The sequence below is a fragment of the Perca fluviatilis genome, chromosome 1 (genome assembly GCF_010015445.1).
Source record: "Perca fluviatilis chromosome 1, GENO_Pfluv_1.0, whole genome shotgun sequence".
Lineage (NCBI taxonomy): Eukaryota > Metazoa > Chordata > Actinopteri > Perciformes > Percidae > Perca > Perca fluviatilis.
The window spans coordinates 7,785,488-7,808,822 of record NC_053112.1 but is presented as its reverse complement, the minus strand read 5'-3'; the positions used below and the strand labels follow the sequence as shown (position 1 = coordinate 7,808,822).

General features: G+C 40.4%; 1 protein-coding gene across 1 annotated transcript; it reads right to left on the bottom strand.

The window, feature by feature from the left end:
- Positions 1-4,876: 4,876 nt before the first annotated feature.
- On the bottom strand, positions 4,877-7,646 carry LOC120565219 (mucin-2-like). Its single transcript, XM_039810774.1, has 3 exons — positions 7,482-7,646; positions 5,034-6,233; positions 4,877-4,941 (listed from the first exon to the last, which is right to left on the bottom strand). Exons 1-3 carry the CDS (start codon positions 7,639-7,641, stop codon positions 4,877-4,879), a joined length of 1,425 nt encoding a protein of 474 aa, XP_039666708.1. The 5' UTR covers positions 7,642-7,646.
- Between the last annotated feature and the right edge of the window lie 15,689 nt (positions 7,647-23,335).

The window sequence follows — 23,335 nt, the reverse complement described above, 5'->3', positions numbered from 1 at the left end:
TCCAACTACGCAACAGTCCAAAACCAAAATATATTTAGCGTACTATCATATGACCAGTGGTGGAAGAAGTATTCAGATATTTTACTTTAGTTTATGAACATCAAACATTAAAGGTCCCATATCATGCTCATTTTCAGATTCTTACGTATTTTGGGTTTTTCCTAGAATGTGTTTACATGCTTTAATTTCATAATGTCTGTCTGAATATACCTGTATGGACCTTTTTCACAGCAGACTTGTCATAGTAGGCAAAGCACAGCTGAAATTGATAATGATGGCTCAATTCCATCAAGTGTCCCAGTAAGCTATTTCAGTGAGCCAGCATGCACAACACCAGGACCTCTCCTAAGTGGAATGCAGCCATCATTAATGGTTTAATACCAGGACCTCTCCTAAGTGGAATGCAGCCATCATTAATGGTTTAATACCAGGGTCTCTCCTAAGTGTAATGCAGCCATCAGTAATGGTTTAATACCAGGACCTCTCCTAAGTGGAATGCAGCCATCATTAATGGTTTAATACCAGGACCTCTCCTAAGTGGAATGCAGCCATCAGTAATGGTTTAATACGAGGACCTCTCCTAAGTGGGATGCAGCCATCATTAATGGTTTAATACCAGGGTCTCTCCTAAGTGGAATGCAGCCATCATTAATGGTTTAATACCAGGGTCTCTCCTAAGTGGAATGCAGCCATCATTAATGGTTTTGAATACACCTGTGCTTTTCCTACTATGACATGTCAACGTCACTGCACTGTCAATGCAGCCGGGGAATGACTAACTCCTCCGAAAAACGCTTCCATTGGTCGTTTCATCAAGCAGCAATTACGACATATATTTACATTTATAGTGACAGTGACCATGGGTCAAACAAACACAGGACTTTCACCCAGGATACCGGGGTTCATTTTCGTTTGAACATGAAGTAAACGGTGAGGTTTACTCTACGAAGCAGCGTTCAGCGTCACGTGCGCAACTGAAAGTGAAGTAACTAACGTCTGATTTTAACACAAACCACAATGTTTTAATTAAGTAGTTTTGGGGCCTAAATGTAGTCAAACTGCGACCTTTTCACTCTGTTAATGACCATAACGTTCTCTGGTTTAGATATTAGAACGGAAAATACTGCTCTGGGTCGCATTACAAAGTAGGAACAAACAACACGATTTTATGACCACCTTACACCAAACGACTGGGACGACGGGAGCGCGCCCCAACTCTAGCTGACTCTTGATTTCATTCCGATAATGTAAATGTGTCTGAAACAGTGGAATCGTTTGAAAAGTCGTTTGGTGTAAGGTCAGCATTAGCTGTCTTTATATTCTTTATATTCTCTTCAACAGATGCCTTGTTGCTAAAATATGCTTTACAAATAAAGCTGCCTTGCCTTGCCTTGAAACAGGACTGTAGTAGGGGAGACTGGGGATGGTTGTAACATTTTTGACATTTCTGTCTGTATCTTGGAGCTCTTTTATGCCAGTGTGTTCAAAATGTGATTCAAACTAGTTCCACGTGTCTGCTATAAAATGGTGTAGCTGTTATCTCTGCAACCCAAACAGTAAAATGCATGGTTTGTTAACCCGTCAACAGTAGCAAACATAGCATGTGAATTATTGTTTCTGGCGACAATGTCAGAGAAGAAGGACCACCATGCATTCCTCAGTTCCACATTATTGCGCCAAGTCATTCCCATATGGTCCATTCACTTCCACGTTTACTTCCATTAACCTGTGAATTTTGGTTTCCAGAACTGCAATCTTCAGTAGAAGTTTGTGATAATCATCCATGGAGAAGGGAGGCATCTTACTGCTAATTAGCTTTAGCTAAGTACCAAGTTTCCTTGCGTAAATATCATTTTATCAGCCGTGGAATGTAACTATGCCGTACTTCATTACAACTGTAAGGTACTTTTAATTGAGTATTTTCATTTTCTCCTACTTGCCTATTGTACGTTTTTACTTCTCTATTTTTTATAGCTTTAATTACTTTGCATATTCATATTAATTATGCAAAATATTATGAATACTCTTAAGAGGAGACTTTATTGATCCGGTGGTAAGAATTCACAAGCTAGCTGCCAAGTCAAATTTCCGCTGTTATTTTGGTGAAAGTAACTCAAAAGATCTGAATAAAGCTGCATCTAATCTGAAGACATCTAAATCGGTCATCTGTGAAGTCTCCTCAATCCATTTCCAGATATCACTGCTAAAAAGGGAATTTGAATAGATGACTGTACCTTGTCGCAGAAATGTGCTATATACAGTAAATAAAGTTGCCTTGCCTTACTGTAAGTTATCAGAATAAGTAATCTGATCAGAAAAGATTTAAGATCAGTCTGTGTTTTTATAAAAACTCAAATACAAACCATATATTGCAGATATAAATTTATTGTAAAATCACAGATAGCAGAAGTAGGTAAAACAATATCATCAAAACTATTCAAATTACTGAGATACATTTGTCAGTTCAACTTCAAGTTCTGGTGATTTTTGGGGGCAAATTCACCCACAAAGGAACTGAAACAAAATAACTTTATTAAAGAAATCTCACTGGTTAATTAAAATGAAAAACTGTGACATGCTCCACAATGTTTGAGATTAAACCATGCGGGTCGGAGGTCACATTAAAGGTAGAAGAAATGATTGTTGGCATGAGCTTCAGCAGCAGGTGGAGAACGTGTCAGCTTCTTTTTAACTTTCGTCGAAGAAGTGCGTGGTGTTATATTTGCACTCGCGAGAGTCTAAAAACAACCTATTGCGACAAAGAAAAAAGTAAAAAAATGTTAGTACAGCCGTTATCAATTTGTCAGTAAACAGCATATTCTTTTATCATTTTATTGTTTCATTATTCTTTACTGTTTGAATTCAATTCATTTTCTTTTAAAACATCCTAGCTCATGGTCTGTCTACCTTGGATGGTTTAGACATTATTGCTAATAATCAAAATCCTTGAGGACAAAATTGCTTTCTGTGGGAGTGTGTGCAGCCCGTTAAAAACTCCGTTGGAAAATGTACTGGTTGTAGTGTCCCTTTTAAAAAGGTATTTCAAAAGGTACAAAGTTCTGGGTGGCTATAATCTGTCAAATATAAGCCTCATTCATTAATTTGAATCATTTTGAGGCAGAAACCACCTTTCCAACCAACAAGTCCTCCTAACCATACAACGCTATGAGTTGTTAAGTCTATATACTCAACGTTCCACTTCCGGGATTGCTTCGGTGCCGCAGGAAATTCCGCCGGATGCATATTTTTTCGCCGGTGTTTGTTTTTTCGTGTTGTAATTTTGAGGACTATGGTTAACTGCTCCTCAGATCTCTGCAGGGTAAATCCAGACAGCTAGCTAGACTATCTGTCCAATCTGAGTTTTCTGTTGCACGACTAAAACAACTTTTGAACGTACACGTTCCACCAAAACAAGTTCCCTCCTGAGGCTATTTTGCAGAGGCACCATTGCTTCGCCCTGCGCTCACCACCGCCCAAGATGATTGTGATTGGTTTCAAGAAATACCAATAAAGCAGAGCACGTTTTTCTCCCATCCAGGAATGCTGTGTGGACTAGCCAGACCATGGTCTGGTAATGAGAGACTATGAGTTATTTATCCCCACCCTCTAATACGACCCACAGGAGCTTTTCATAAAATAGCGCCCCTAGCAGTGGCAGGAAATAATGGCTCATAACTAAACGCATTTTTTTAATGTAAAGCTCCCAATTTAAACATGTTCTTAACGTTTTCTGTGTCGCAGTTTGGTTATGTTTTGGAACCAAAACTACTTAATTTAAGTTAAAAAAAGATAATGTTTTGAGTTAAAGGATTTACCCATGTGACACCGAACATGACTTTGGTAACGTAAAAGAAAAAATAACTAAATATTTTTTATTATCAAACAGGCACCGCCACTATAAATGACTATAAAGCGATCACATAATTCAATGCATAATCAGCAAAGTCCGCATATTCATGCGGGGGCCGCATTTTTTCAAATATGCCGGACTTTCACCGCATAAATTGCCGATTTCTGCGCAAAATATGCAGTGCTTGCATGATTTCATAATCCCCATTCGGGAAAAGTCACATATACAAATTACAAGCAGCCATTCGCCTGGGAATAATTATGTAATATTGTAAAGAGGGTTAGTAAATATTTGAGCTCTTAAGTTGGTATCCAAAAAGAAACCTATCTTAATATCTGATATTATCTGTTTAAGGTCCTGCTGCTATATTATTAACGATTTTTGAAAGTCTGTCTCTTTTGTATCTTTTATTTCCCTGTTTAGACTATTACTTTTATTTTTACTTTGATATTATATTATTTGTATATATTGTTGTATCTTATTTGTTTACTTATTGCAATGACTGAATATCTGTAAACTATTTTTGGAAATTAAGTTTAAAAAAAGCAGGGTGTTGGGGAAATCACTTTTTCTTCACTTTTTCATTAAACCGCAGTTTTTGCAAGTTTCCCGCAATTTTTGCAAGTTCCCGAATTTTTTGCAAGTTCCCGCAATTTCATTGCATAAAATTGCATAAATATCCCGCATATTCCATCGCATTTTTTAAGAAAACGTTCCGCATAATCAAGGATTTTTGCCCGCAACAATCACAAAAAAACTCTGCGTTTTCTGGAAGGACTGATATAGGTTGTATGTTGCTGCTTAAACAAACGAGCTCTGGGAGCAAGTGGAAAAAAAAGGACTTAAGGCACAGGGTGCTCCTACAGACAGCAACTACTTCTTGTCAGACGCTCACTTTTTGGCACCTGTCCAAAAAGTCACATTTTTTTTTAGTTTTATTACATATACATTACTTTTACACTATCTATATGCAATATTCATTCTAACTTAAACAATTCCAATACAATAAGAGATAAATTTCGAAACTTACCCCCACTGATCAGTCTTCACAAAGCAATCAATGTCGTCCGTAATGTTGTCATCAGTGAAGGCTTCAGGGGGAGAAAAAAGAACAGTTTTTAATGTGCAAAATATGTCATTTAAATATTCATCATGTCTGTATGTGTCTGGTTGAAAGACTCACAATCGCAGGTTGTGTTGCACCTGTTTTTGGAGGAGCGATAACCAGAACTACAGAAGGTCTCGTCAGACAGCTGGAAGATCCCGTAAAGGCCGAGAGACGACTCGGTTTCCTCACTGGGTTGCTTCTCATGTTCCCCATCTTCCTCAGCCTCGTCTTCCTCAGCCTCGTCTTCATCCGCCGTCTCGTTGCGCCAGTTCAGCAGTTCCTCCAGCCCCGAGTCCATCTCTGCCGAGTCAGACTCCTCGCTGCTTGCCTCGCGCTTTCTTCTGTTGTTGCCAGCTCCGGTTCCGTTTGTGCCTAGGGTTGACTTTGTGGCACCTGTTGGGATTGGTTGAGTGGTCGTTGGAGCAGTGGTAGTTGTGTGGGTGGTCCGTTGTGTTTTGACCGGAGTTGTTGGCTTGGTAGTTCTTTGGATGTTAGTCTGTCGTGTTTTGACCGGAGTTTTTGGCTTGGTAGTTCTTTGGGTGGTAGTCTGTCGTGTTTTGACCGGAGTTTTTGGCTTGGTAGTTCTTTGGATGGTAGTCTGTCGTGTTTTGACCGGAGTTTTTGGCTTGGTAGTTCTTTGGATGGTAGTCTGTCGTGTTTTGACCGGAGTTTTTGGCTTGGTAGTTCTTTGGATGGTAGTCTGTCGTGTTTTGACCGGAGTTTTTGGCTTGGTAGTTCTTTGGATGGTAGTCCGTCGTGTTTTGACCGGAGTTTTTGGCTTGGTAGTTCTTTGGATGGTAGTCTGTCGTGTTTTGACCGGAGTTTTTGGCTTGGTAGTTCTTTGGATGGTAGTCCGTCGTGTTTTGACCGGAGTTTTTGGCTTGGTAGTTCTTTGGATGGTAGTCCGTCGTGTTTTGACCGGAGTTTTTGGCTTGGTAGTTCTTTGGATGGTAGTCCGTCGTGTTTTGACTGGAGTTTTTGGTTTGGTAGTTCTTTGGATGGTAGTCTGTCGTGTTTTGACCGGAGTTGTTGGCTTGGCTGTGGTTGTAGTAGCAGAGTCAGACACCACGCTGCCTGCCTCGCTGCTCGCCGCACGCTTTCTTCTGTTTATGACTAGGGGTGAATTTGTGGCATCTGTTGGGATTGGTTGGGCGGTATTTAGTTGGATAGTAGTTTCATTGACCATAGTTGTTGGCGTGGCTGTGGTTGTGCGTTTGCCGAACACCTTGACCAGGCCGGTGTTGAGATGGGACCAGCTGTTCACCTCACAGATAACTGCAACAAACAAGCCATGCATGCAGATGAGAGGGAGAGGCCAATGGAGAATGCTTTTTTACAGGGCCCAGAATGTTTCTCTATGCCCCTGCAGGTGGGACACAGCCTTTATGGTGCTGGTCTGTGAATTGGTCATGTTGCGTTGGATCGATTGATAGGTATGCTGGTCTATTAATGTCAATGACATAGAATGGGTTTGTATAGATCTGTATCCATAAAAAGTCTGTGGCCTTCATGTTGTTGTGCTCAATACTATTCATGTATGTTGGGCACATTTCTTCTGGTTTGTGTCACCTTAAATATTTCATTACCAATTTAGGTTAGTGACAGAGGTAATTTTGAGGCTGTGTGTGTGTGTGTGTGTGTGTGTGTGTGTGTGTGTGTGTGTGTGTGTGTGTGTGTGTGTGTGTGTGTGTGTGTGTGTGTGTAGTGTAGTGTTTTATGGAGCTGTTTGCTGTTTGTTGACATGTTAACAGAGAGCAATACAGAGTATTGCAGTTTTACTAGTATGTAAACCTATCTTTTGAAATGGTTGGTGCCCCACCAATTAGTTTTTTACATAAAACGCTACTGAAAACTCCTGGATTATTGGAGAAAATCATTGACGGATTAATCATCAATGAAAACAATTGTTAGTTGCAGGCAGGGCTGGGCAATATATTGATGTTATAGCAGCATAGATACATGAGGCTAGATATCGTGTCAAATTTTGGATATCGTAATATCGTAATATAAGTGTTGTCTTTTCATGGTTTTACAGGCTGCATTACAGTAAAGTGATGTCATTTTCTGATCTTACCAGACTGTTCTGTTTTATTATTTGCCTTTACTCACTTAGTCAACATATCAACATTATTGATGATTATTTATCACAAATCGCATTGTGTAAATGTTTTGTGAAAGCACCAAAAGTCAACCCGACAATATCGCCGCAATATCGACATCGATGAATTTGGTCAAAAATATCATATTTGATTTTATCCATATCACCCAGCTGTAGTTGCAGCCCTATACGTTTTTTATCTTACATGTCAAGTCACTGCTGTGTTGTCAATCAATTAATTAATTAATGTATCTTTTGCATGTGGACATCTCTTTCTGCAGAGTTTTTCTTCCTGTCTGCAGGAACAAACTCTCTTACTCTTATCTGTCTACCTGCTCTGTATTATCTCAGAGAGTGATTGATGCTGGTCACTCTGGAGGTGATGATGTGACTTATTTAACTCTCAGGAGTTTTATTAACCTCACCTCTTGCCAGGTATTGTTGCTTGAACTGTTGAAGACGTGGGGGCAGCGTGATCGCCTGCCCGAGCTTTTCTCTCAGTTCGCATCTAGAGACGATCCGGCCCTCGGACAGGCTGGGCACCAGAACAGCCACCGCCAATACCACCAGCAACCCAAACTTCATGTCAACGGTTTCTGTGGAGAAAACATCATCAGGGTTAGAGGAGGATGATGTTGGTGAGTCAAATTGTTTTCATTTGCAGGGGTGAAGCCATTTTGGGCTCAGCCCACACCTAAGAAGAGTATGCTCCATTTACAGCAGCAGCCAGAGCCCTACGCATAAGTAAACTAAGCAGCTGCTTGGCTTCCAGGAGGCCCCAAGAATGATTGAAATGTCCCACAAGAGAGCTTGAAACAGAGCCATGCGCTAACTACCCAACAACTCAACAAATAATAACCATAAGTAATCAGCCAACCTCAGGTGTTCATGATTAACATCATGAGTTTGCAGAATGTGACAGCTAACCAGTCTGACAGCCGTCGCTGATTGTTCATCATCACTGCAAGAACAGCAACGTGCACTTTATTAACTTTATTATTTATTGTTTTAAAGGTCCAATGTGTGGGAATTTCTCCCATCTAGCTTTGAGATCATATATCGCAATCAACTCTCTCGCGCCACACAGTTCAAAGTACGTATTTACAGCTACTGTAGCCGTTCGCTGTCTCTTTCGATCCCCTTTTCCTTCATCAGGTCTTTCCATCTTTGGAAGGCAGCTCCAATGTTCATTCTTTTTTGTGTGACAGTGAAAATGCGAAAGGCACAGCAGCATGTCCTGTATGTCCCTTACCGGCTAACGTATTTCAAGATGGAGCATGAATATGGAGTGTCTACCCCAGTTCATGCAAATGCAAATGTAAAATTTCAAGCCAAAAGGAATACTTGGAATTGGTGGTGGTGTTAAATATTCATGAAATGGGACAAGTTTGTGAATGGGCAACACAAAAACGTTACACACTGGACCTTCAAAGATGTAACCTGATCAGTGATGGGAGAAGTATTCAGATCCTTTACTTAAGTAAAAGTACTAATACCACAATGTAAAGATACTCCGTTACAAGTAAAAGTCCTACATTGAAAATGTTTCTTAAGTAAAAGTATGTAGGTATCTTCAACAAAAGGGCAGTGGTGGCCTAAAGGTTAAAGAAGCGAGCTTGTGACCGGGAGGTCATCGGTTCAATCCATAGACCAAGAGGAAAAAATCTGGGTGGGGAAAGGGAAAGATCAGCTCTTGTCCCTCCCTCATTGCCATCACTGAGGTGCCCTTGAGAAAATCCCTTAACCCCAACCGCTCCAGTGGAGCTTCTCAGTGGCCAGCGTATCAGACTGTGGTTGTACTGGGCAGCTTCCTGTTATGAATCTGTAACTGTGTGAATGTGATCAGGGCGTTCCTGCAAAAGAGAAGCTGCCTCTCAGTGAATCTTCCCTGAATAAATAAAGGCAAAAAAGGTAAAAGTACACTTTAGAAACTGGAAATGAGTTCTGTCAAAAACCTAAAAGTTTCAGGGCTTTTGAGAAAAACATTCGTTTTCATTTGTCAAATAACAGAACTTTTTAAAGGTGTAGACTCAGCTGAGTTTACAGTAAACAGGGTCGTCTGGTGGTGAGAAGAGTTTAAAACATGTTTCTGCTAAAGAAAAGTCAGGAGCACATGGTGAGAAAAAGCAGAACTATCAGTGATGATTCTGATTATTAATAATTATTGCAGAACACTGTGCTGAAGAACTTCATCTACTGTTGTTTTACCTGATTCCACAACAAATGAGATCATCTATTCAAAAAAGCAGTGTTAGTAGTTAAAGTCTTAATTTAAAGAAGTATAGTTACAGACATATATGTTCATGTCCCTAAAAGTATATTTGCAGAAGCATCCGAAAATAAATTCATACTTAAAATAAAGTTTTTATTGTCAATGACACACAAATAAATCCTGCACTGTATGTTCATTATTTCTTTGTAGTATGAGATTATTTGACCTGACTACAGAACAAATCAAATCATCTATTGAAAAGTCAACTACCGGTATTCAAATGATAAAATGCAAGTTTTTTTATGTCTTGTTTTAAGATATTTATCCTCATTTCGAGAAAATCTGTGATTGAAATGAACCGAGGAAAACAAGCATACAAACATTATTCTTAAGTGGAAAAAAGTTTTAAAGGCTGAATTTAAAGATTTATATTTACAGAAATGTATGTCTGTGTTTTTTGTCATCCTTTTATCAGATAAACAATCTGCACAACATCACGGCAAATAAAGTTAATAATTTTAATTATATCCAATATTAATGCACAAACAGTCAGAAAGTACAAGTTGTATCCAGAAGACACGTAGCAGGCAAAGACCAATAACTGGTCCTTCAAAGAGTAAAACAAACATGGCAACAAAACAAGTGATGAAATCTTCATCAAATATAACAAATACAATATACCAAAAACAGCACTGACAAAATGGCAATACAAACAATGATAACAGAAAAAAGATGTTTCTTACGGTTCAAACGTTGTTCCAAGTGGAGGATAAACTTTCGTAGTTGATGGAAGTTTGCAGCTCTGTGTCTTCAGACAGAAAAATCTGAGTTTATATATCATGACTTCAAGCGGCAGACCACCCTGTTATCATGGCTTGTTTACTCAAAGCAACGGGAACAATAGTCAAAAGTCATCATGATTCAACACAGTTTCTGTGTCAATTGTGAAAACGTGAAGTACATTTAAAAAGAACAACCAACAATGACATCAGAGACTGTTCACCCAACAGCTGAACATGACATTGACAGCTTGTGTTGTCTTTCGTATCAAATTACAGCGATAAAGCATCATAGTCAAAATCACACAGAGTGACCACAGGTTGCGTGGGTGTACTTTTGTATGTTGAAATCTCAACATTGGTTATCTGTCACAGAATGATATATTTTATTGTTTTATAAATCACTGAATGGCTTTGTCCCGTCCTGTCGGACATGGTTTAGACATGTGTGCCTGATCGGTAACTCAAGGGTGTCACACTCAAGGGCCTCACACCAGAAAATGAGCATTTGAGCCCGGTCGCAACGCACACACTACGCACTGCGTCCAGCAAAGTGCGGGTCGATGAAATATGAGAAAAGTCTGTCTGCATGTTCTGCAGTGTTTGTTTAGTTTGCTGTCACATTACTCAGCCCCGTATTTGTGAATACAAATATCTGAACTGAAAGGTTTGTCACAAAAATATGTTGTTGCGTATCATAGCACATTTTTGGGTGGGTATATGGAGATCCTGGAGATTTCTTAGTGGGTATACTGTGTATACCTGCCTATCACGTGGACTACACCACTGAGTCCAAACCCCAAAGCTATTCAGGTTTCAGTTGTTTAATCTTTTGATTATTGTGGATCAGTGTTTCCCAAAAAGACTAAGATAACATCCTCAAATATCTTGTTTTGTCCATAACTCAAAGATATTCAGTTTACTGTCACAGAGGAGAGAAGAAACTAGAACATATTCACATTTACAGTTTTTCTCAATCGCTTCTGCACAATCCTCAAATGACTATTAAACTTTGTCATACTATATATGACGATTTATATGAACATCAAGTCAGTTGTTCACATGACTATAGTCATTTATTATTGCTTTGGCACAAAATGCACCGAGTGAGCCCTGCAGATCTAAATAGTTTGCAATTATTTGCTATTGAATCATATAACTCCCAAATGCAACTATACACATGTTCATTGTGTAAATCCATACATGCAAAATAGAGCAACCAACAATCACAATAACCCGTCACATATATATTAGATACATAATAGTAATGTGGTTAAAGGGAAACTTCACCGATTAGCATTAAGCTTTGTATCAGTAGAAACCTGTTAGTATTTTTGAATGACCGTGCTTCCCTCCCTCATGTCCCCCTGAGAGGGGAGATCTCTGTATTGTGGGTCTGGAAAAAAGCCTCAGATGACGCAAAATGACGATTTTTGCGTCATCTGAGGTTTTTTTGCCCAGAGGCAAAAGACTACAGCCTGTATTAGGAGCCACTTCCGCATAGCCCAAAGGGGGTTGGACTGTCGGCTTTTTCCGGAGATTGCCGAGGAAAAAACGAGTGTCAGCCATCTTGAATCCTCGCTTAGCTTCTCAGCAGGAGCAGAAACTGTTCATCCCGACGGAAATTTTAGAACAACAATTATGTGCATTCAAACTACCACACACGTGTACCACCGGGATACATTTGAACACATCGGAGAATATGCAGACCACTTTATTACAGACGCAATACTCAACACACTACGCAAGCTTTGCCTGCACGGAGACCAGCGGTGGTGCTCGATACCTGTGGCCGGTAAAGTGACCTCATCAGCGGGGAGCGTTGAACGAGTGTGCCGGTGGAAAGCTAACGCTAGCCAGACACCTGTTCACCAATCCTGCTTGCAAGTGTCCGCTCATTAAACAAACTGGACTACATTCAAACTTTAACGAAACTCCCAACGTGAGTTCAGAGACTGCTGTGCTGTGTTTTTGTTGTTGTGGAAATATTGCTGTGGACTATATATCTATGGCTGTGGACAATCCAGCCTGCTGCTCTGTCACCGGGTAAGACTACTAGTGGAGGTGGGCTGTGTTACCCCGGACTGCCTGTTGCAGAAATGGGGTGATTTGTATCCAACTAACTGCTAACTGCTGGTGGAGTTTGTGACTGTAAAATGCCGACAATTCTAGCTACATCCCACGCAAATTTACGCTGTGTTTATACTCAATGTTTATACCACAGCCCACCAAGAGCTAATGCTAGTAGCTATGTGTTAGCCTTATTTTATGGCTTGGTTGAATTCTAATGTAGAATGCAGTCTGTTATGTAAGGGATAATGTAGAGCGAGGCGGTTGTTATAGCGAATACAACCCCGACAGGGTGATCAGGACCCCGACGCAACCGGAGGGGTCTTGATCACCCTGTCGGGGCCTGTCCATTCGCTTAAAACTACCCTACTCTTATCCCGCTATTACATGGCTACTTACCAAATAAATCAATAATTTGACTAATAACTTGATAAAATATAGATTTAAATGGGAGTTTATTGATTTAAATACGATTGTATTGCTTCCACTAGAGAAAATAGTCTGTTCCGTCTCTACTGTTGGAATCCTGCGTCCATAGCAACGTAAAAACTCTGTAATGCAATCCTTCGTCTATTAGCTACTCAACACCACCTTACGGGCTGTGGTAGTAGCCGTATATTTTATGAGGTGCTGCCGTGGTGGACAAATGACCCAGCTGCTGTTTTAATCACTGCAGGAATTGACACAACATTAGCTGAAGCGTTGTAGTGAGCTAGCGGGCTATCGGCTGCTCTAATTTACAGTAAACTGAACATTTATGTTGACGGTGAAGTGAGACACGGTGAATGGCTTCTTTGGGAATATTTATGTGGACGTTTATGTCCTCATTCATCTCGTTTCCTTTTTGCAAAGCCGCTGCATGTTGAAACACCTGTAAGTTAACGTTAAACAAGTTGCAATGTAAGCTAACTAATTAGCGTTGTTGTCCCTACGGCTGTTGCTGCGTAGCTAGCGATCATAGACGGTTTAGAAAGATACTAGCGATAGACGCTCATCAGATCTGCTGTCATTGCTTGAATTGGAGGACAGAAGTTGCTCCACGTTTCCCCACTTTTTGCCACAGCAGATAGGCTAAATTATCCGGACTTCTTTCAGCGGATTGATTGATAGCTGTCCTCCAGAGTGAACAGAACGGCGTCCATGGCAATGCTCTGCTTTTGCATGGCAACGGTGTGTTATCCTTAGCAGCGGTCTGTTATCAAGAAAATAACAGACCGCATTCTACATTAGAATTCAAGCAAGCCATGTAATAATTCTTGATAACAGACCGCTGCTAAGGATAACACACCGTTGCCATGGAAAAGCAGAGCGTTGCCATGGACGCAGTTTTGTTCACTCTGGAGGACAGCTATCAATCAATCCACTGAAAGAAGTCCGGATAATGTATCAGCTGTGGCAACAAAAAAAAGCATGTTTTAAATGTGTAACACCACTTGAGCCACGGTGAAACGTTTTTTCGTGTATATGGTTGAAATGACAATAAAACACACTTGTTGAGTTGATCGTCTCACTGTCTGTCTGTAAAGGGTAGGCGTGGCTTGGGAGTGGCCTCATACAGCAGCAAAGCAAGTGCATTCTGGGATTTGGTGTCTTTCATCCATATGAGTCAAAAACACATTTTCTGGCTTATCTCGGCCTAGAAGGCCCCAATTTCAATTTTCTTTTCACATTTCTACTACATTAGTGACCCAATTTAAAGATATATTCAGCTTTCCAGCAGTGAAATTTCCCTTTAAGCTCTCCGACTTGAAAGCGCTCTGTTTTATGTTGACACCACATTGTGCTCTTTCATTCTGAGATTATTTTCCATTGGATATTTAAGTGCATTAGCGTTTTGTCATGGCTAGCCAAGTGGCACTATACCCATGGAATTGAAAGGGGGATTTAATTGTTGCATGTTTTGTTGTGCATGATCCAAAAAAAAACAACTCTGCTTTCTTCACAAATCGCAACCTGTAACTAACTAACTAAATAAACAACTCGTGCATGAAAACTAGCAGACAGACCAGGTCAGAGTGTTTAACCAAAACTGAGCCAAGACTAACCGGTTTGTATAGTTTGGTTATTTTTTTGCTGTAACATGATTCAAACAAATGCATGGAAAGTGAACACACATGCATCTTCCCAGGACGTCTGATGCACAAAGGTCAAATACATTAAAGCAAGTTATAGTGTTATAACAATGAGGTGTTAAGGTCAGTATCGGTAAGTGCATGGATGCAGAGGTTAATGTGACGCGTGTTGTCGGTGTCAAACAAAAGAAGGCAACGTAGCAAAGAAACCAATCAGTGCTCGCGGAGCGACGGGACCCACCCACTGGTGTCTCGGCAGGAACTCAGGTACACCGGCCAGCGTATCTCTAAAACGTTTTTAATCTTTTCATGGTGTCAGAAAAACAGCCATTTTCAGCTTTGTGCATTTTCCAGCTGATCCTAGATACTTTTTAAAGACTTTATTTAGCTTAAGGAGGAGGAGAATTTTCTCAAAACATAAAGGAACCCTTCATGCTTCAGTTTATCACAAACATTCAACATGAACACATTGGTTGACCAGTTTTGAAATAAAATCCAGATTCCTCTTTATCTGAGATGGAGACGAGATTTCGAGAGCGAGACTTTCAAAAAGTGGACTGGATACCAAGATGGATCTCAAGTACTACAACACTGGCATCTTTTACCAGCTCAAACAACAACCACATGCATCAGGTCCAGTGGCGGACTGGCCATCAGGAGAGTTGGGACTTTTCCCGGTGGGCCGTAGTGTTTCGAGGCTGCAAGGGCTGGTCTCATAGTTACACATTGCAAGTTCTTGGCATGGCAAGGCAGCTTTATTTGTATAGCACATTTCAGCAACAGGGCAATTCAAAGTGCTTTACATAAAATGTTAAAGAGCAGTTGGAAAACGATTAAAAACTAATTAAAACATTAAAAGACAAGAATAAAATTGATAGTTTAAGAATTTAAAGAACTGAGAGATAAAATACGCGAATAAAAGTTACAGTACAGTATAAAAAATTAAACATTAAAGAGCAGTTATTGAGTGTCATACAGTGTCATCAATGCAACTTCAGTATAACAAATGAACAGTTATTTAAAGAAAGGCAACATCAAAAAGACAGGTCTTTAGCTTTGTTTTAAAAGAACTGAGAGTTGCTGCAGACCTGCAGTTTTCTGGGAGTTTGTTCCAGATATGTGGAGCATAAAAACTGAACACTGCTTCCCCCTGTTTATTTCGGACTCAGGGGACAACAAGTCGACCTGTCCCAGACCACCTGAGAGGTCTGGGTGGGTCATAGTGTAGCAGCAGATCAGAAATGTATTTTGGCCCTAAACCGTTTAGTGATTTATAAACCAGCAAGAGTATTTTGAAATCAATTCTTTGAGGCACTGGAAGCCAGTGTAGAGAGACTTCAGTACTGGAGTGATGTGATCCACTTTCTTGGTCTTAGTGAGGACTCGAGCAGCAGCGTTCTGAATCAGCTGCAGCTGTCTGATTGATTTTTTAGGTAGACCTGTAAAGACACCGTTGCAGTAGTCCAGTCTACTGTAGATAAAAATATGGACAATCCTGCTGAGACATAAGTCCTTTAACCCTGGATATATTCTTAAAATGGTAATAGGCTGATTTTGTAATTGTCTTAATGTGATCCTCCTGAGACCCAGCCCATTGACTTATGTCCACTGTAGTGGACATTTGAGTTTCATTTCTCTCCTTGGAATCTTTTGTGCAAGTCTCTTAATTCCTGCTGTACTGTACAGAGGACATCCTGGGCTTTTCAGTGATGTGTTATTTGATTGGCTGGGAGGCCGGGAACCGCTTCTATCTTTCAATCCAAAATGGACAGCATAGGAACAAGCACATTTTATGGAAAGATAAGAGATGAGTCAAATATGGTTTTGTTACTATGATAATCATATATTTTCTTGTTCATTAAGGTGTTAGGAATCATATATTGAGTTCGGATAGCAACTACATTATGTATCTTTTGAAAAATTTGCCATTTTATGAATGTCAATTATAGTGGACATCAGGACTATCTTCATGTAAATAATGACTCTACATCTACCAAATTTGTCTGTTTTCGTAATCAAATGATCCTATTGTCCACTCTAGTGGACATCCTGTAAATAAATAAAAATTAAAAAAATTTAATTGTAAGATGTTTTTTTTAACCTTAAACAGGTATGGAATCACGAAAAATATGATTAGGAAAAACAAAATTTTCCTCGGTTCTCAGGAGGTTGTGGCTGTTAAAATTCAGGTCTGAGTCCATGACTACACCACGATTTCTGGCTTTGTCTGTTGTTTTTAACATTGTCGTTTGAAGCTGAGTGCTGACTTTTAATCGTTCCTCTTTTGCTCCAAAAACAACCACCTCAGTTTTTTCGTCATTTAATTTAAGAAAATTCTGGCACATCCAGTCGTTAATTTGTTCAATGCACTTAGTCAGTTGTTGTATTGGACTATAGTCCCCTGGCGATAAGAATATAATATAGATATAAATTTGTGTGTCATCCGCATGACTATGGTAACTTATTTTATTGTTTTCCATAATCTGAGCCAGTGGAAGCATGTAGATGTTGAACAGAAGAGGGCCCAGAACTGAGCCTTGGGGAACTCCGCGCATCATATTTGTTTGCTCAGATGCATAATTCCCTATAGACACAAAGTAGTTCCTATTCTTTAAATAAGACTCAAACCACTTTAGTACTGAGCCAGAAATGCCAACCCAGTTTTCCAATCGGTCTAGTAATATGTCATGGTCGACCGTATCAAATGCGGCAAAGGGATCAAGTAATACAAAGACTGAAATTTTGCGCCCCCCCAGTCTCACATTGCCAGATCTCCACAGCGCTAGAGCAGCAATTTATGTTCATTTTAGTTTCTAGCTTCCATGTAAGTTAGATGGCACCAACATTTGGTATAATCATAACTGGTCTGGCAACCCAAAGGCCAGTTTTTTGTTTCCAGATTTGTGTGCATGGTGACTTATGATGGAGGGGTCTGGGGGTCCACCCCCTGAAAATTTTGAGCATTAAATACTTCATTTCCTGCATTCTGGTGAATTTTTATGCACTTATTTTTGTTTACCTTTTTCTGAATCAATTTATACTGGAAATATCTTTATCTAAAGGGAATAATAGATTACAATCCAAACATAAAAACATAATGGAATATATTACAATAAGGCTCTCATGCATTCTGTATTGCTTTCATCTATTTATTCTCCTGTAGATCGACTTTGCTAATTATATCTGAGTCACAACACATGTAGCCTAGGCAACATTTACTTTTCCCACTTTTGCTTCTTTTGTTGAGGAAGTAACCTCCTTGAATGTGCATATTAAAATTATTCACCTGAATGATACATGAATTCATTTAAATGAATTAATAAAGCCCTGGACTGTAATATTTCAGATCTGTTTGACCAAGATTTCTGCTCATGTTCAAAACTTGTGCACATTCAAAATACAGTATATCTCATCTGTGTTCTCTGAGGTTTGGAGGAGTTGTGATATTTTGAGAAAAATAAAGTGATAATGAAATAGACTATTACAAGAATAAAGTCACTATATTTCAGAAAATAATCCACCTGCACCATAGTCTGCTGTGCATTACGTGATATCTCTGCTGATACTGTAGATCTCACCTCCTGACAGACACACGCTCGTCTCTGAATGAGACAGTTTAGGGAAGTGGCTGTACGCTGCTCTACATCGGAGGTGGAAACACAAAACTACGCAGAAATAGGGACACATCTACCGCAGCATGCCCACAGCAGAGCGCGTCCACGGAAGGCGCGCTGCAGCAGCTCCGTGTCTGTGCCGCTGCTCATCTCTATTTCTACAGAGAGAGTGGACATAAGCGACGCACAGGTCTGCTTCAGAGCTCCGTGTGTTTGAGTCTGACCCATAGACTAGAAACGTCGTGGCTGAAGGGGCGCCCTAGGATGATCATGTTTAATAAAAATAAATTAATAATTTTGATATCGGCCTATAGTTACTCATTAGTGACGTGTCTAGATTGTTCTTTTTTAAGAGTGGCTTGATGACTGCAGTTTTCAGGGCCTGTGGGAAGATACCTGAAAGAAGAGACGTGTTTACAATCTGTAGAAGATCTGTAGCCAAACAATTCGAAACATTTTTGAAAAGGCCCGTTGGCAGAATATCAAGGCAACAGGAGGAGGTTTTCAGATGTTGTATAATGTCCTCCAGGTTTTTACGATTAATCATATGGAATTTGGTCATATTGGAATTTGTTTTGCCTGGACACTGTGACAACACATACTCTGTACTCGATATGGAAGCAATGACTGTCTGAATTTTGTCTCTGAAGAAAGTGGCAAAATCATTGCAGGCCTTGGTGGATAAAAGTTCAGATGCTACTGGTACTGGAGGGTTTGTTAATCTATCGACAGTAGCAAACAAAGCACGTGAATTATTATTGTTTCTGGCAATAATGTCCGAGAAGAAGGACCGCCTAGCATTCCTCAGTTCCAAATTATAAATGCAAAGTCTCTCTTTATAGGTGTCATAATGGACCTGGAGAGTCGTTTTTCACCACCTGTATTCTGCTTTTCGACACTCTCTTTTTTCTGTTCTTACTAGTATTACATTGCTCCATGGAGATCTTTTCTTACCAGAGACAGCTTTGACTTTAGTGGGAGCAATGGCATCAATAATATTTGTAATTTTACAATTGAAATTGTCTACAAGCTCAGTGACTGAGACCCCTGAGAGGGTGGGTGTGGAGGAGAAAAGCTGAATGAATGATTCACTGGTGTTTTCAGTGATATACCATTTTCTGATTACCTTTGTTTGGACACTTTTGTGCATAGAGATAGTGACATTAAAGAAAACACAGGAATAATCAGAGAGAGCAGCATCAGTCACCACAACCTTGGAGATGTTCAAACCCTTTGAGATAATCAAGTCCAGTGTGTGCCCCTTGTTGTGTGTGGGCTCCGTCACATGCTGAGTCAGTCCATAGTTCTCAAAAATACAACACAGTTATTTGGTCCCTCTATCCTGGGGGTTGTAATAATAAAATCATTGATTAAAAATGGTTTACCTGCCAAAGACCTGACATTTAGTAAGGCTAGTGTTAGTATGTTAAAATCATTTTTTGGGACAGGCTGTTGCTAATGAGGAATGGATGCTAAATTTGCTAAGTTGGCAGCTATGTGCTTCTTTTTCTTACTTAGCGGATTCACCATTCTTTTTCTATTACCTATCACAACATAGATTGAAGAAGAATTTCATACACAGGGCCCAGGCTTGTCCTGGAAAGAGTCATGAGTGCCACTAGGCGTGCAGCCTGGACCCAGCACATATCAGTTGATGCTTGTTGCATTTTGTACACAAGCATCCTTATCAATCTGGGGAGAATGAGTTCGCTGCAGTCCTTGAGGGGGCAGAGGTGCCTGGCGTTTTACTTTCAGTGATTGAGTTAAAACAGGGTCAGTTTGATGTTGGGGGCGAATTATGGGTGAAGGCATTGGGGCAAACTTGATTCCAGCATCTACCAGCTGCTCCATCCAGTCAGTGAACCCCAACATGTGGCAGGGGGAAACAAGGGAAATGGTGAATGGGGAGAGCGATTGGTCCTCAAAGGCATCGTGGTTGGTAAGGGGGTTTGAGGAGTGTTGGACGGGTGAAAAGGGGGGTTGAGATTTCTCGTCTCCGCTCTGTGGTCTCCCATGGTCAAATCTTTGTTCATGTGGGGGCTGTGGTGGATCACTTTGTTGTGTCTTCCTCTTGTTTTGATTCATCTCGTCTTGTGTCCTTGGCCGAGGGAGCAGATGTGTGGCGCAGAAAGTAAAGTAGGCTAGAGGTGAACAGCTTTACTCCTGGCTTGTTAAGGAATAGTCCATCTGCTTTAAAAAGATTTCTGTGGTTCCAGAAAATGTTAAAATTGTCAATGAACTGCAGAGAATGGACGGTACATGCAGTTGAAAGCCATCTGTTCAGTGCCAACAGTCTGCCGAATCTCTCAGCTCCTCTTCTGACTGGCGGTATAGGGCCACTGATAAACACCTCCGCGTTTAGTGAGCTGAGTGTGTTCAGCAGCTTCATAAAGTCACGATTCAGCACTTCAGACTCTTGCTTTGCAACATCATTTGACCCTATGTGCAGTATAATGTTCTTCACAGTTGGGTGTGCTGCTACGATATCCGGGATTCTTTGGGCCAAGTCAGACACCATGTCTTTGGGAAAACAGAGTATTTTGGTGTTTTTACTGCTTTTTATATATTTTTATATAATCAGAGTTTGAGGCCCAGTCGTTAGCTTTCCCTGTAGCTTTTTACTTTTAGAATTGCTCTCAGTCCTTATCCTGCTGTGTAACGATGAGATGCAATCCAGGTTATGTCCAGGGTCCTGCAGCAGAGGACCAAATCTGTTCTCTACCTGCACACTCAGTTGTTGGGGAGACATTTTGTTGCTAATTTTCCCTTTTGCAGCTGTCCACGGCTGTGTCCTACTAAGTACAGGTTGTTGAAGAGGCACTCTGCCTGGATAATAATGCAGGCCAGCCGGTCGTATCACAAATCTCAGGGCGCTGTGCCCTGCCCGTTAGTCGTCCTCCCATTTCCCAGGAAAATGATTTACTCTTAGGCTTTGCACCAAAAGAGTTCCAGGGAGGACTACCACTTGTTGATTTATCACCCATTCTACAGCCCTCCTGTTTGTTTGTAGTCTTGCTGGTGCTAGTTAGCCATGGGTTATGTTAGGTTGTAAAAAGTTAAAGCCATTGCTTATGTTTTGAAAATAATGTACTTTTGGTCTTATTTACCCTACAGCTAAATCTAATCAAATAACCACACCTAATCAGCATTGGTCTGGCTCACACCTACTCAAACTTCTAAAGAATCATCAGGTCATATCAGTCATTTAACATACAGGAGAAAGCTCCTTGTCTCCACACATGGAGATGTATTGTTTCTGCTTTTGGGGAGCCACTCCCTGCTAGGCCAGACGGGATTAGAACAAATAATGTGTATTCCTATAGTTTGGATTGATTGGGAAAGTACACCTTTTCTTTTGAGAGACATCTGACCAATAGGGGAAGATTTCATTTGAGGAACCACCCAGGTGTAGGGAATATATGTTTGACCCTGAGAATGTCTCAGGGCTGCAACTGTGACCCCTGTTAGGTTGTAAAAAGATAAAACTATGCTTATGTATTATGTTTTAAATAATAAATTGTATGCTGCAGTCAGGTTATGAAAATAGGAATGGAATCTAGAATGACTAGCCTACTAAGGTAAAAACAGCTGGTTATTTCTCTCCCCCTCTCTTCCTGTCTTTGGTTAAATTGATTAGGTTAAAACCAACTATTAACATATGAAGAGGAACGTCTCTTTGAGTCTCCAACCTCCTGGTGCCAAGTCTGGGTTAGAACAAAGGAAATGCAAACTCTGTAAACTTGAATATAATCAACACTTCCATGATAATCAACCATGGTCTGTGACCTGGAGTAAACCTAAATTAAGAGGTGTGTCCTTATCCTGAGAAATAGGAATAAATGTGGGAGCAGGAGAAGAATTCGAGGCCACAAGCCTGGGCCCCAACAAGGGAACAGGTTCTGTGGTCCGCTGGTTGCAGTGTATTGTTTTGTCATGTCGCATGGCTGCAATCTGTGTCCCGACAAGGGGAAGCATGTTTGCAGTCTGCTGCTGACAGTGTTTTCATGTTTTATGTTTGATTGTGATTTGACTATCATTTTCATGTTGTTTTATTAAACCATCTTGCTTAATCTTTCAATTCGACCCCAGCCTCTCCTTCGTCCTCAGAAATCTAAGAACACGTCTTTTAGAGATTTCTTAACACCCCGCAAGGGGAAGCATGTTCGCAGACCGCTGTTTTACAGTGTAATTGTTTGTCATGTCACATGGCTGTTTTTATGTGATTTCACAAGGAGAAGCATGGATTCAGACCGCTGTTTTACAGTGTATTTGTTTTGTCATGTCTCAGGACTGATTGATGTAATTCCTGAAGAGGAGGCATGTCATTTCAGTCCGCTGTCAGCTGCAGTGTACCATTTGTTTTTGTCATGTCGTTTTCATCGTGTTGTTAATTAAACCTTTTGCTTAACTTTCAATTCGACCCCAGCCTCTCCTTCCTCCTCAGAAATCAAACGAACACGTCTTTTAGATTTTTCTAACAGTTATCATGCTTTTGTCCATTGTTTTGGGTCAATGGTAAAGTGGTGTCATTTCCACATGATCCGTTCACTTCCATGTTTACTTCTAACCGGTAAATTTTGGTTTCCAGAACTGCAATCTTCTGAATGAGTTTGTAGTAGTCTTCCATGGAGAAGGGAGGCATCTTGCTGCTAATTAGCTTTAGCTACAGTCACTTTAGGACAGGCTTGAGCTATTGGTAGGCCACGCTCACGCAGAAAAATGTTGAAATGTGGCAATAGCTTACTATGTCTACAACAAATGTATAGTCCAGTGATTTGTAAGTATCCAAGAGCCGCTGCTCATAGTTTCTCTCAGAGGAAAAGCAAGATTATAAGCAGAAATATGCAAGCAGAGGCAGGAGCAAGCAGCAAAGCGTCTGCACTGTAAGAAGCAGGAACACACACACCAAAGCTAGTCATAGCCCTGGTCGGCCTACGACGTAAAGCCATCGAACACCTCTTTTTTTCTTCGTCACGTTTGGAAGTCTATCGGTAACGTTAACAGACAGTGTGTGAGTCTAATGATGGAAAACCAAAAAAGAAAAGGGAAAGGTGGTTGCTGTGCTGTGTGTTGTTCATTTATTCACCATCCGAACATTCATCAAATGACTATTAAACTTTGTCAAACTATATATGATTATTTATATGAACATCAGGTCAGTTGTTCACATGAACAACTGACAATAGTCATTTATTATTGCTTTGGTACAAAATGCACCGAGTAAGCCCTGCAGATCAAAATTTGCAATTATTTGCTATTGACTCATATAACTCTCAAATGCAACAATATACACACGTTACGCGCTCTCCGCCCTGCTCTCTTTTTCTTCTGGGCCATATATTTCTACATATTAAACATCTGTGATTTTGTTACCTGCGAATGTTGGACAAGTTGCTTACCTTTTTCAGTAATTTAGGCATTATCTGGCGACGCTGCTATAGCTGAGTTTGGTAGGGATTACCATGGTTACGCATCATCCAACCAGCAAAGTAGGCTCTCAGGAAGTGATGTTGAAAAGTATAGCTCAGTGCG

Bases quoted from the DNA above. Each gene is read 5' to 3' on its own strand.
- LOC120565219 (XM_039810774.1), bottom strand. From the start codon at position 7,641: ATGAAGTTTGGGTTGCTGGTGGTATTGGCGGTGGCTGTTCTGGTGCCC. The intron at 6,234-7,481 runs GTGAGGTTAATA...TGTTTGTTGCAG, and splicing joins GCAACAATACCTGGCAAGAG to TTATCTGTGAGGTGAACAGC. The intron at 4,942-5,033 runs GTGAGTCTTTCA...CTCCCCCTGAAG, and splicing joins GTGCAACACAACCTGCGATT to CCTTCACTGATGACAACATT.